Source organism: Notamacropus eugenii, chromosome 5 (genome assembly GCF_028372415.1).
Source record: "Notamacropus eugenii isolate mMacEug1 chromosome 5, mMacEug1.pri_v2, whole genome shotgun sequence".
Lineage (NCBI taxonomy): Eukaryota > Metazoa > Chordata > Mammalia > Diprotodontia > Macropodidae > Notamacropus > Notamacropus eugenii.
In genome coordinates, this window is record NC_092876.1 from 396,726,369 (window position 1) to 396,739,879 (window position 13,511).

At 36.1% G+C, this 13,511-nt stretch overlaps 1 protein-coding gene across 3 annotated transcripts in view; it reads right to left on the reverse strand.

Annotated features, from left to right (window-relative positions):
• LOC140506880 (interleukin-3 receptor subunit alpha-like) overlaps positions 1-13,511 on the reverse strand; it is a 113,765-nt gene that overhangs the window by 14,377 nt on the left and 85,877 nt on the right. For all 3 annotated transcript variants that reach the window (XM_072614511.1, XM_072614512.1, XM_072614513.1), the window contains exons 8-9: positions 6,803-6,832; positions 2,611-2,731 (exon numbers count right to left, since the gene is read on the reverse strand). In XM_072614511.1, coding sequence (XP_072470612.1) covers positions 2,611-2,731; positions 6,803-6,832 — 151 coding nt within the window. The remainder of the gene's footprint in view (positions 1-2,610; positions 2,732-6,802; positions 6,833-13,511) is intronic.

Consider the following 13,511-nt stretch of genomic DNA (forward strand, 5'->3'; position numbering starts at 1 on the left):
TGTGACTAGGATTTAAAGGCTTAGTCAAGTAGTTCCATCTGTAACACAATGGATTTTATTTGCTTATTTTTAGTCATTCTGGGTTAAGTGACTTGCCCAAGATCACACAGTTAATAAGTATTTGAGGCTGAATTTAAACTCAGGGTCAGTGATCTATCTACTTACTATACTACCTAGCTGCCCCTACAATGGGCTTTTTTTTAAAGCCTGTTTTTTTTTCTTTCGGGGATATATTTCAAGAAATCATAGATGAAAACTGCACAGGACAAAAAGTAAATTGTCTCAGCTCTTTGAAAAACATAAATAATAATACTGTATAAGGATATCTTTGAACTTCTTAAGATTTTTAGTTCTCTTTACAGATGAAGAAACTGACACATATTGAGGTGAAGTGCCTTGCCTTACAGTCTCCTAGGAAAACTATTGAAATGGTAAGACCGTTCTGTTGGAAGCTGGGACCCTTCATCAGTCTCTGGCTGAGGATGAAAGATTACTCTCTCTCTCTCTCTCTCTCTCTCTCTCTTTCTCTCTCTCTCTCTCTCTCTCTCTCACACACACACACACACACACACACACACACACACACACACACACAGTATGTTGGTGCATAAGCTGCAACATTTTCAATGGTAGTTTTTTGACAAATACTTATCCTGAGCACTTGATTACAGAAGAATCAGGTCAGGAGCAAATTGAATTACTTATGGGAAACTACAAAACTCATTTAATGACCCAAACTCTCCCTAGAAGTGAAGCCTATCTTTTCAATATCAATATTCTGCTGGTCTGATTGATTGGCTGGGTGCTATAGAACATTAGTCACTCAAAAATTAAATGCTCAGAGGGCAGTGAAGAGATAGACAGTGGGGGTGAGCAGGCTAAACTTCATACGGACTATAATAGAGAACGAGAGTAAAGGACGTTATATTAAAAAATTTATAATCAAAAAAGAAGATGGGTTGGTCAATGTGACAAGAGCAAGAACTAATATTGAATAAACCACTAGGCTCTACTAGATGTTGAGAAAGGAAAGAGGGCTCCACACACATTGGGTAGAGCCTATCAGGTTAGCTCTTAGGAACATATGGATAAGAGCTGAATAGGATGGATAAAATGGGTAGATGAGTAATGATCTGTGTCTTTGGAGGGAACATCCATATCATGGAATAACAGATTCATTAACATTTGAGATAACATTGTGATATGGCAGCAAAAAAATGGAAAAAAGAAAGAAAGCTAAAAGATCTTAGTCTACTGCTTTAAGAGACTCATCATGTCTAGGACTTTTCCATAGCTGAAGCTGATGGGTCTTTTTCAACGTCACTGCAGCCAATCAGCATCTCTTCTTCAACATGTGGTTAGCTGACCTGAATCAGTTCTAGAATGTCTATGCATGCTCCACAGTATGTCTCTCAAAGGCACTTCTCTTACCCATCATCAGCATTCCCCTGGAAGCAGCTCTCTAATATCCTTCATGTGGAGAAACACTATCTCCTCCCTAGTTTCCTCCATGAAGAGAAATGTTAGTTCTCCCCCAGTATCTTCCACAGAGAGATGCTACTTGAGATACTCTGTGCATGCAATCTGCCCCATTATAAAGGATCAGAAGCAGTCACAGGTAGAGTTCCCAGTTCTTCTCTGGTGGGAGAAATAAGAATAAAATAAAGAAGAAAAAACAATGAATCAATCAGTGACTTAGTCCAAAGATTGTATCAAAGGGAAGGTATATTTACAAGAAAAAAAAGCCTGTTGCACAAGAAGAATGTGGTTGACAAAGTTAGATTCAAGAAGTTAGTGCTTAGAAGAATGGTAGAAAATTTTGAAGCATGGTGTAATAGAAAATTCATGGTATTTGGAGTCAAAAGTCCTGGATTCAATTTCTCACCCTACTTGTTACTTACGTTTGACTTTAGACAAGTCACTTCACCTCTAGTCTTTAGTTTTGTCAGCTATAAAAATGAGGTGCTTATACTAGAGGGGATTTCCACTCGGAGTTATTTCTCTCTAAAAACTTGTCAGATCTATTATAATTTTTGAAAAAAAATCTATTTGACACCCTCAGAACTTTTTTTTCCTCTTAGATCTGGGGTTTTCATCTTGGCATTTTCTGTTTTATTTTATTTTTCAGTATAGAACACTCAGAATTACATTTGTGTTTTCCAAACTAAGTAACATCCAAATGCCTAGTTAGTAGTTTCCTTGTTTACCCTACATGTAGAGTCCTTTCTAAAGTTTCTTTCAGCTCTAAATCTTTGAAGTAGATCACATCTGTAATTTATTGTCTTAGAGACTTCTCTGAGGCTCAGAGAGGTTGACTTGCCTGGGATCACACAGCTAATATGTGTAGAAAATGGGATTTGAACCCACGATCCCTGACTCCAAGGCCAGCACTTCATCCATAAGCCCTGATGCTTCTCCAACACGGTATAAGGGCTTAGATTAAAACACTTTCCATAGAACTGGCTTTGAGAACTTAGGCTGGGAAGTGACACATGCTTCATATACCCCTCCACATGGAGCCAGAGTGGCCACCTCTAGTTTCCTGGGAGATATTCCCATCTAATTTTCTTCCCCAACATGGGTATTAGAATTAAAGAGTATCACACTTACCAAATTCTTGGGGCTTACTCCATTCACTCCAATTTTTACTAGTCAAATTTCTTGTTCTTATTTTCACAGTACGTTTTCCATTGGTAGTTTTATAGGCATAATTTGTTATAGAAAGAGGGGCCTTGAAAACAAAATAATTTTTAAAATTTTCTCCACACACTCATTGACAACAATACATGTGTGTTCTAGAAGCTACAAGCAGATATACAAAGAGCCCTGTGATACTGTGATACTAGTATATGGTTCAGGGATGTGCTGGAGCCAACTCTAATTTGTTTGCTGAGAGTCAATTGTTAAATTTTCAGTGTGAGCATTTGCATTTCAGAAGTCAGTAAATTATTCAAGTCAAGGCCTAATTCTTTGCTTTGTTGCTTGCCTAGACTTAAAAAGGTAATGGAAAAATGTTGAAAATATAGATTAAATTTATTTTTGTTTTCAGTTTCAGTTTCTCTCCCTTCCTCCAATTCCCTCTCCCAACCATTGAGAAAGCAAGAAATAAGATACCCATGATTCACATGAAGTCATGTCCATATTGGAAAAAACAAAAAAATAAATAAAAGGTAAGAATAATACAATGAAAAAAATATGCTTTAATCTGCACTCAGAATTCATCAGTTCTCTCTCTGAAGGTGGATAGTATTTTCCATCATAAGTCCTTTGGAATTGTCATCGATCATTGGATTGATCAGAATAGGTAAATTTTTTCACAATTGATAGTCTTTACAATATTGCTGTTATTTTGTGCAGTGTTTTCCAGGTTCTGCTCATTTAGCTTTGTATCAGCTCATGTAAGTCTTCCTGGTTTTTCTGAAACCATCTCCTTCATAATTTCTTATAATACAATAGTATTCCATCACAATCATATATGACAACTTATTTAGCCATTCCTCAATTGATGGACATCTCCTCAATTTCCAGTTCTTTTTTGGGTCAAATAGTATACATAGTTTTATCGCCTTTTGGGCATAGTTCCAAATTGTTCTCCAGAGTGGTTAGACCAATTTAAAGCTCTACCAACAGAGCATTAGTGTACTTATTTTTACACATCCCCTCCCAGCATTTGTGATTTTACTTTTCTTTCGTATTAGCTAGTCTGATAGGTATGAGTTGTTTTAATTTTTGTTTTTCTAGTAAATAGGAATTTAGAGCATTTTAATGTGACTATTAATAGCTTTGATTTATTCTTCTGAAAACTGCCTCTTCAGATGTATCTGTCTAAAACCACCAGCAAGCAGTATTTCTAATCGGGATAAGCTAGAAGCCTTCTTAGGACCAGGAATAAAGCAAGGATGCCCATTATCACCAGTATTATTCAATACTGGATATTAGAAATGTTAATAATAGCAAGAAGAGAAGAAAAATAAATTGAAGGAATCAGAATGGATAATGAGGTAATAAAACTGTCTCTTTTTGCAGACAACATGATGATATACTTGAAAAATCCTAGAGAATCAACTAAAAAGCTAGTTAAAATAATAATTTTAGCAAAGCAGCAGGATATGAAATGAACCAACATAAATCATCAGCATTTCAATGTATCACTAACAAAACCTTGCAAGAACAGACAGTAAGAGATACCTCACTGAAAATAACTGTAGACAGCATAAAATACCAAAAGTATACCTGCTAAGACAAATTCAGGAATTTCATGAACTCCCATTATAAAGGAACAGATGCAGTCAAAGATAGAGTTCCCAGTTTTTTGAGGGTGGGAGAAATAAGAATAAAGTAAAGAAGGAAAAGCAATGAACTAATCAGTGGCTTATTTCAAAAATTATATCAAAAGGGAGGTATATTTATAAGAAAAAATGCCTGTTGCACAAGAAGAGTATGGTTAAGTTGACAGAGTTACATTCAAAAAGTTAGTACTTAGAATAATGGTGCACAACTTTGAAACATTTGAAACATGCACTGGAAAGTGTATTGTATTTAGAGTCAGAAGTCCTGAGTCCAAATTCTAATACCATTTATTACTTATGTTTGACTTTAGGCAAGTCACTTCACTTTATTTCACTTTGATTATAAAACACTTTTTATAGTCAGATTTAAATAATTGGAAAAATATTGTTTATGGGTGGGTAGAGCCAATATGATAAAAATGACAATTCTACCTAAAGGAATCTACTTATCCAATGCCATGTCAAATTAAATTACCTAGAAAATATTTTATTGAGCTAGAAAAAATAGGAACAAAATTCATTCAGAAGAACAAAAGGTCAAGAATACCAAAGGAATTACTTTTAAAAATGTAAAGGAAAGAGGTTTAGCAGTACCAGATTTTAAAGTGTGTTATAAGGTGGTAATTATCAAAACTATTTGGTACTGGCTAAGAAATAGAAAGGTGAATCAGTGGAAAAGAGTAGACATACAATAACACCACAGGAAATGATTCTAGTTACCTTGTGTTTGACAGATGGAGAGATTTAAGCTTTGGGGATAATAATTCATTATTTGGCAAAAATTTTTGGGAAAACTAAAAAGCGGTCTGGCAGAAGTTGAGTATAGACCAATACCATATACCATTTACAATGATAAGGTCAAATGGATACATGATCTAGCTATAAAGGAAAATATCGTAAATAAGTTAGAACATAGAACATATTGCCTATCAGATCTATGGATAGGAGAAAAATTTATGAATAAACAAGTGATAGAGAACATTGTAAGATGCAAAATTGATAATTTTGATTACATTAAATCAAAAAAGGGCTATTACAAATAAGACCAAGATAGCCAAGATTAGAAGGAAAACAAAGCTAGGGAAAATTTTATTGACAGTTTCTCAGATAAAGGTCTCATATTTCAAATATATAGAGAACTGTTGTCAAATTTATAAGAATATTAGTCATTCCCAATTGATAAATGGTCAAAAGATATAAACAGGTAGTTTTCTGATGAAGAAATCAAAACTATATATACTCATATAAAAATGCTCTAAATCATTATTGATTTGAGAAATGAAAATTAAAACAAGTTTGAGATATCATTTCACACCTATCATATTGGCTGAAGTGATAGAAGGGAGAAGTGACAAATGTTGGAGGGGATGTCAAAAAATTGGGACCCTAATACACTGTTGGTGGAGTTGTGAGCTAGGTCAACCAGTCTGGAGAACAATTTGGACCTATGCCTAAAGAGCTATAAATATATTCTAATTAAACACATTTTCACATTAGTCATGTTGCATAGAAAAATTAAAATGAATGGGAGAAACCATGAGAAAAACCCAAACAAAACAAAACATAACACGAGAAAATATTCCACTTCATTCTGCATGCCAGTTCCATAGTTCTTTCTCTGTATGTGGATGGCATTTTGCCTCAAGAGTCCTTTCAAATCTATAAGTCATGTCCTGGTGGTTAATTTGAGTTGATGCACATTTTGAAGTACCTAGGTAGTTTCTAGTGAGCTGCTTACCAGCTAAAAGAACATGGTGTCATTTTTTTTTACTTACTATTACATTCTTGGACTGAATTAAAGCAGATAAAGATATATGCTTTGAAAAAAAAAGGATATATGCTTTGATCCAAAGTTATCTTTCACTTTTCTAAGGATAAGTGGAAAGTGAAAGAATGGAGCGGTAGATCAGAATTAGAGTCAGGAAGACCTGAGTTGAAGTCCCACCTCTGATTACCTACTGGTTGTATGACCATGAGCAGATTGATTAACTTTTTTAGGCAACTCTAAGGTTGTAACAACTCATTTTTTGTCATTCATAAAGCAATGGAGGGGTTCTCTACAGTGAAGTCAGGATTTTTAAAAAAGGCAATTTTATGTCAATATCATCTTAACAGTTACGAACAACACACTCATCAGACAACATACATATTGTACCTGATGAGAACTTATTCAGTGTAACTATCCAGTAACCATAAAAATGGGTAGACAAGAGTTCAGTTAATCTAAGTATAATGATGGAAGTCTAGCATCTCTTTAAGTCTTTGAGTCTTTTAAGTGTTATCCTGGGAAAGAAAAGTCCCTCCAGGGGAGTTTTTCGTCTACCCAGCTGTGGCTATGCAGAATAGCCCAATTTTGTTTTTGATCCAACTTTCTAGCTAATAATACTAAATAAATATATCTAATGTGGTTGTATCAGTAGAAACAAAATAGCCATGAAAGATTTGTTGCTCTCAAGCATATTATTTGCTTTTGAAGTAAAAAATTTAGTGATGTTAGGGAAAGTAATACTCACTATTGATTCTAAGACAGTGTCATCAGTAACCTGTAAGAATAACAAAAAAGCAAGTTAAGTGTCTTGAATTCTAATCTCCTTGGGAAATAGCCTTCCTGATTTCCTTCCCTATTTCCAGGAAAGCCAATACCACCTCTAATGCAAATGAGAAAATACAGTAGACTGTTTGGGAAAAAAGAAATTCTGAATTCCTGTGGACGATTGTAGCAAATCCCAAAGTGAATGAAAATGATTTAACTATGCAGTCTTTTCTCATTCTTTTCAAGTTCACTTCCACAGAGAATTACAGAAGCGTATAGAGAGCAGTGACCTTGGAGTCAAGAAACCATAAGTTTTGATGGGGTCATGCCAATATGATAAATAGGACAATACTTTAATTTATAGAACCAGTGCTATACCAGTTTAATTGATTGAAGGAATACTTTGCAATGCTAGACAAACTAATAAAAAATTAATTTGGAGGAACAAAGATTCAGAAAAAAAAGAAAGGACAAAGGGAAAATATTATTTTCAGATCTAAACTTACTTATGTATTTCTACTTTTTGTGGAATTTGAGGAATTTCTTCATCCTTTCTTTCAAGCTTAACACAAAATGTGTGTGGGAAATTGTCTGGAAGGATCTTTCTGACTGATTGTGGGAAGAACTCTATCAATTTTCTGATATTTATTTGTCTTTCCAAGCAGAATTGTTCATTAGTTGTGTCCTACTCTTTGTGACCCCATTTGGGTTTTTTTTTTGGCAAAGATTTTGAAGTAGTTTATGATTTCTTCCTCCAGCTAATTTTATAAATGAGGAAATTAAGGAAAATAGAGTTCAATGACTTGTCCAGGGTCACATAGCTAACTAATGTCTGGACAGGACTTGGACTCAAGTCCTCCTGACTTCAGGGCCAGCACTCTATTCACTCTGACATCTAGCTTCCTTCCCAATAGTCTGTTGGTACATTGATAAAAATGTAATGACAGATTTGGCTAAAATGCAAGAGTCAATTGTTTTCTTCAGTAGGGATTTCTATCTATTTTATCCACCATAATTGAGTCCTCTTGGATCAAACGGAACAAGTCAAATCCTCATAAATCTAAGAAATCCTACAAGGCAGCTAGCGCATTGCCCTTGAATTTTCTTCATGTTTTGTGTGTCCAGTTTCTTCGGCCAATCTTCCTGAGTCATGTTCATCACCCCCTTTCCTATCCTAGTCAATATCCTCTGAATAATTTAGTCTATCAGAGCCCTTCCTAAAAGAGGCTTCTAATTTTGAACGCAGTGCTCTGGATGGGATGTGATAGTGAGTCATTCTGGCAACTATTCCTCTATTAGCATAGCCTAAGATTGAATCTGTTGGCATTTTAGACTTGTTTTTTATTCATGTTGCCTTTTCTTTCTGCTTGCTGCCTATTAAGACTTCAGTGTTTTTTTCCTTATGAACCGTTGTTAGATATATTTCCTATAGCCTGCATACTTTTGAAGTTGAGAATCTGAAATCAAACACAGACTGTTACAGTGATCCTTACTAAATTTCATCGTATTAGATTCAGCCCACAATTTTAGCCTATGAAATATTTTTGCATTCTCCCTATTATCCAACATGATCATGTCATGTTATCTAAAAATGTGATAACCGTGCTATTTATGTTATTAGCCAAGAGGGGAAGAGAAGGAAGAATATTCACCAGATTTATAGTTACAGCAGAGGAAGAATATCTATCAGTGGAGAAGACCAGTCATTCATAGAAGATAACTTAGAAGAAAGACCATAATGAAACCCATTACCTCAAGGGTTTGCATTTATAAAAGTGTGAGAAGCAACGAGATAATACATATAAAAAGCTTTGCAAAAATTAAAGCTATTATTAAAATTACATTATTATTATTATTAAAATTAAAATATTATTAAAAATAAGTAATTCTCTAAAACTATTAGTTTTGGAGAAAATGTCAACCTGTGTTAGTAAATGATCTTTCCTCCATCTGGGAGTTCCTTGGGCCAATGAAATCAGTTAATTAGTCAACAAACTTTTGTTAAACACCTTCTATGTGCCAGGTCCTCTGCTAAGGACTGGGTAGATAAATAAAAGTAAAAGACAGTCTCTGCTTTCAAGGAGCTCACCATGTAATAGGAGAGACTACATGAAAACAACTGTACAAAAAAGATATCTTCAGGATAAATGGGAGAAAATCTATTGGTAGAAGGCACTAGCATTGAGGGGGATTGGGAAAAACTCCATGTGGATGGTGAGTTTTTTTTTTTAATTTCGGACTTGAAGGAACCAAAGGAAGTAGGATCATAGGTCCAATTCCTATCCCCATAGACATACAAGGAAATCCCTGAACCAAAAAGGGGAAGCAAGGCAGAGAGAACAAATAAACAGAGCAAATAGAATTATTATGGTCAGATTATGCTACAGACTATCTGGACCAAAGGAATGAATGACAAGTTTAGAAAACCTCACAAACTCCCAACAAATACATGGCATAAGTAACAAAAGGAGTCTTCAATGATCAATATGTCTTCAAGCACACATTCTCTCTGCTAAAACAAAGCATTTGACAAATTCCCAACTTGCCTTCATGAGAATTTCTTTCTTTAAAAAGTGAGACAAACATGTAATGTAGATGTAATTCTAACCAATAAGGAAAATTGATTATGAAAGTAGCAACAAAAAATTTCACTGAGGAAGAAGTTGGCTAGCTCCTCAAGATGCTGGTTTACTTGGAAAACTATCAACCACCACTCTTTGTTACTTCTTGCACTAGATGATTTCTCTCATATTGTCATTTATGACTCATTCCTTGAAGTAATAAAACTTCATTTGCTTTATCACTCCCATAGAGGGTGAAGTTGGCCATTTGGAGCTCCAAAGGTTTATGGATCCTTCTTCTGCCATATTTTGACTCCTTCCAACTTTCTGACCTCTGGTTAGGATTCCCCACTTTGCCTTTTCATATTCTTTCTCTTTTATGTATCCCCTTTGGAACACTTCTGTTCTTTCCAGAAATCCTTCCTTATTTCTGATAATCTGGGGAATAGAGAAGCATTTCTTCAGTTCTTTTACCTCCTCCTCTACTAGGGTCTCCAAATTATGTATTGTACACAAGGAGTTGTTACTATACAGATTCTCTCTGCAGATCACTCTAAGTCTCTAAAGAAGACTTATCAGTTCCTGTGATTTGGAAGGGCTGGACCCAGGTTCACATTTGGTGCTTATTTTGTGCACAGCATTAAAAAACTTCCTTGGTTAACGAGTCCCCTGGTCATTCCTATCGAAGAAAGGCTTGTCACCTTGACATGATAACCTTCTATTTTTAAGCTACTTTTGTCTCTGAATGGCTGACTGAGTTTCTGAAAGTCACTGAGGTGTAGTTGAAGGAGATTCAGATCTTGTGACTATAGATAAGACACATAAACTCTCAGTGCCCCTAAGGCAACTCTAATACTTTATGAAAGGGGAGTTGCCTATCTGTAGCTATGGCAAGACTTTCCACATGCTAATATTCTCTACATTGATGAAATGATAATTCCAGGGTAATAATAAAAGTCTGAGAGCCCTAATGCCAATGCAGTAAACTGCTGTGACTTGGGTTAGCTTGATGAGTTAAACCACAGTGCCAGTGAGGCTAGAGTTGCAGAACTAATTCCTAGAAAGCCTGATCTGAATAGTTAGTTTTGGTTTATGGCATGACCTTTGCAACCCAAATGGCCACCTTCCAAATATGTATTGTTAGTCCTGAGTAGTCAGGGCATAAACATATTTGGGCTTACTTCCCCAGCTCTCACTCTTGCTAGTGGTTTGGGTCAATAATGCATGGTGTACATGCCAAACCAATTTACTATTACATATACTGACTAAGGCAATGGAAAGACCAAAATAGATTTACATTCCCCAGTACATTTCACCACTGTTTATTAAACAACTGGATGTAATTATCTGCTCAACAATATAAACATTAATCCCTGTAGGGAGAAACCATCAACCTGATTGCTAAAGATCCCAGTAAGCATGTCTTTTACTACTGCTCAGGCCAAGATGTCCCTCTGCCCAGCTCTGTGTCTCCTTTCAAGCTAGTGTTTTGGTAAGTATGAGTTCAAGCTAGTGAACGTGGGATGCTTGAGTCTCTGGGGAATTTAGGAATCAGTTATTTTTAGCCATCCAGAAACAGATGGATGGCTGTTGTCTCCAGGGGGTTTTTGTAGTTGTTTAAAGGCATTTATCAGTTACATCAAGTTCTTATTGGTGATCAATTAATTAATCTTATAAAGAATGAAAAACTACCAACCAAAGCCTTAGTTTCTTAATGTCATTAGCATATGTTTATCAGTTGTTTACTAGATGTGGGGATATACATACAAACGTATCATTGAAATATGAAAATAATTATATACAAGTACTTATCTTATTACAGAAAAACAACTTACATAGCAACTGTTTAATCACAAAATGGAGGCTTGAAATAAAATGGAGCTGCTCATTCTAAGTTAATATATTATTCCCACTACAGGGTCCCTAGAAGTTCAATTTGTTCTGATTCTTGAGGTTCCGGGGATAATCTTGAGAGACTGAGTTTCTAATATTATCATTCATGAACCTTCACCTATATGCTCCCCCCTTTGATTATCAGTCATCTAGACTTTAATGAACTTTAAAAAAATATATTTACTGAGATGATTAAGGATGGTTAGTACCCTCCTTCACACATACAACAAAAGTCTGGGGCACATTCTCCCTTGAAAAGAGTGGGCTTAAGTGTAAAGTATAATGGTAGTGAAGAATATATGTGGAGGACATGGTGACAAAAGGGGTCACCCACAACTCCTGATTACTGGAAATTTTCCCCCCTTGTCATAAAGTCATCATGAAGTTCCTCCTAGGTGTAGCACTCTACTAGCCTCAAAGGATCCCTGCCTTTGAAGAACTCCCCGGCAACACTTCTCTCTGTCACAAAGTGTCTCACTCCTTGAAAATCACTATCCTTAGGTGACTTTCCATTTCTGTCTTCAGGACTTTCCTCTCTCTTTGCCTGCTACTGTTCTAGTTGCTAAGGTGACCTCTGGATATTCCAGAATCAAATGGCTGCCTGAGGGGAATAGGAAGAGGAGAATGAGAGATAAACTCTTTTCTTCCCCTCTGCCTGCAAGGGATTCCCTTTCAGAATTTGGCTTGAATTCTTCCACCACGAAATTGGGCTACCACTACTAGGCTCTGTGATTTTGAACAAAGTACATATACAAAAGAATACAAAGCAACTTCAAAAAGGAAAGTGTGCCAACAAATAGGGGGATTAGGAAAGGCCTCAGGGGGGACTGGTGGCACTTTGAGTTGTGCTCAACTAGGATTTTACTAGGCAGAGTGGAGAGAGTACAATCTAGACATGGAGAAGAGACATTAGCAAACACCCAGAGGAAGGAAGTAGAATGTTGTTTGTATTTGGATCAGCAAATAGGTCAGTTGGACTGAAATGGAGAGCACATAAAGGGAGTAATATAAAGGCTAATATGATGTAAGGAGAGGTAAATGGGTGTCTTACTAGGCTCATAGGATCATAGATTTAGAGCTAGCAGAGATTTTACAGGTCATTCAACCCAGCCCACTCCTCTCCATTTTGGAGATGAGGAAACTGAGACTCGGAGCAGTTGTTATTATCCCATAGTCACACAGCTAACAAATGTCAGAGGCAGGATGTGAATTTTGTCTTTCTGACTCCTAGCCCAGCACTTTCACCACTATAACATAGTGCTTCTTAAAGTAGTGCTTTAAATGAAATTTTGTATTTTATCCTCGAGGTAGTAGGGATGCTCTGAAGATTTTTGAATAGCAGAGTGTCATGGTTAGACTTGTACGTCAGGCATATCAATTCAGAAGAGAAACTAATTTGAAGGCTATTTCAATAGAACAGGTGAAAGGGGACAAGGAACTAAACTAGGATAGAGGTTATATGAATAGAGAGAAGGGGATAGATGAAAGAGATGTAGTGGGGGCAGGAAAGACTTGGCAATTAATTGGATTTGGGGGAAGGAGAGAGGAAAAAGTAAAGAATGATTGTAAGGTTGCTATTTTGGGTGACTAGAAGGATTCCTTCTATAAAATTAGAGAAGTTTGGAGGAGTTGAGGGGAACACGAATTCCAATTTAGAAACACTGAGTTTGAGATGCCTATAGGACATCCAAGTGGAGATGTCTAGTAGGAAGTATGTAATACTTACCTTTAACTCAAGAGAGTATTTGGAGCTAGATATATAGATTTGAGATATAGACATATAAAAATGATATTTGAACTGTAGCTGGCAAGATGATCAAGAGAGAGGGTGTAGAAAGAGGGAAAGGAAGAGGACCCACAATAGAGCCTTGAAAAAACTGTATTTGATATTTAGGAGGATGACGATTCAGCAAGAGAAACTGAGGAATGATAAGATAGGTAGGATAAGGATCAGGAGAAAGAAATATCACAGAAATAAATGGAGGGGAGCATCCTGGAGGAAAGGGTCACAAGCTGCACAGAGCTCAAGTAGAATAATATGACACAGAAAAAGCCATTGGATTTGGCTGCTAAGGGATCACTGGCAAGAACAGTTTCGGGACAGTGGTGGTGTTGGAAGTCAGATATTAAAGGGATGATAAGTGAATAAAAGGTGAGGAAATGAGACTGTCTTTTTTTAGGAATTTGGTTGTGAAAGGGATAAAAGGTGTAGGAGGATAGTTTGGCAGGTTCAAG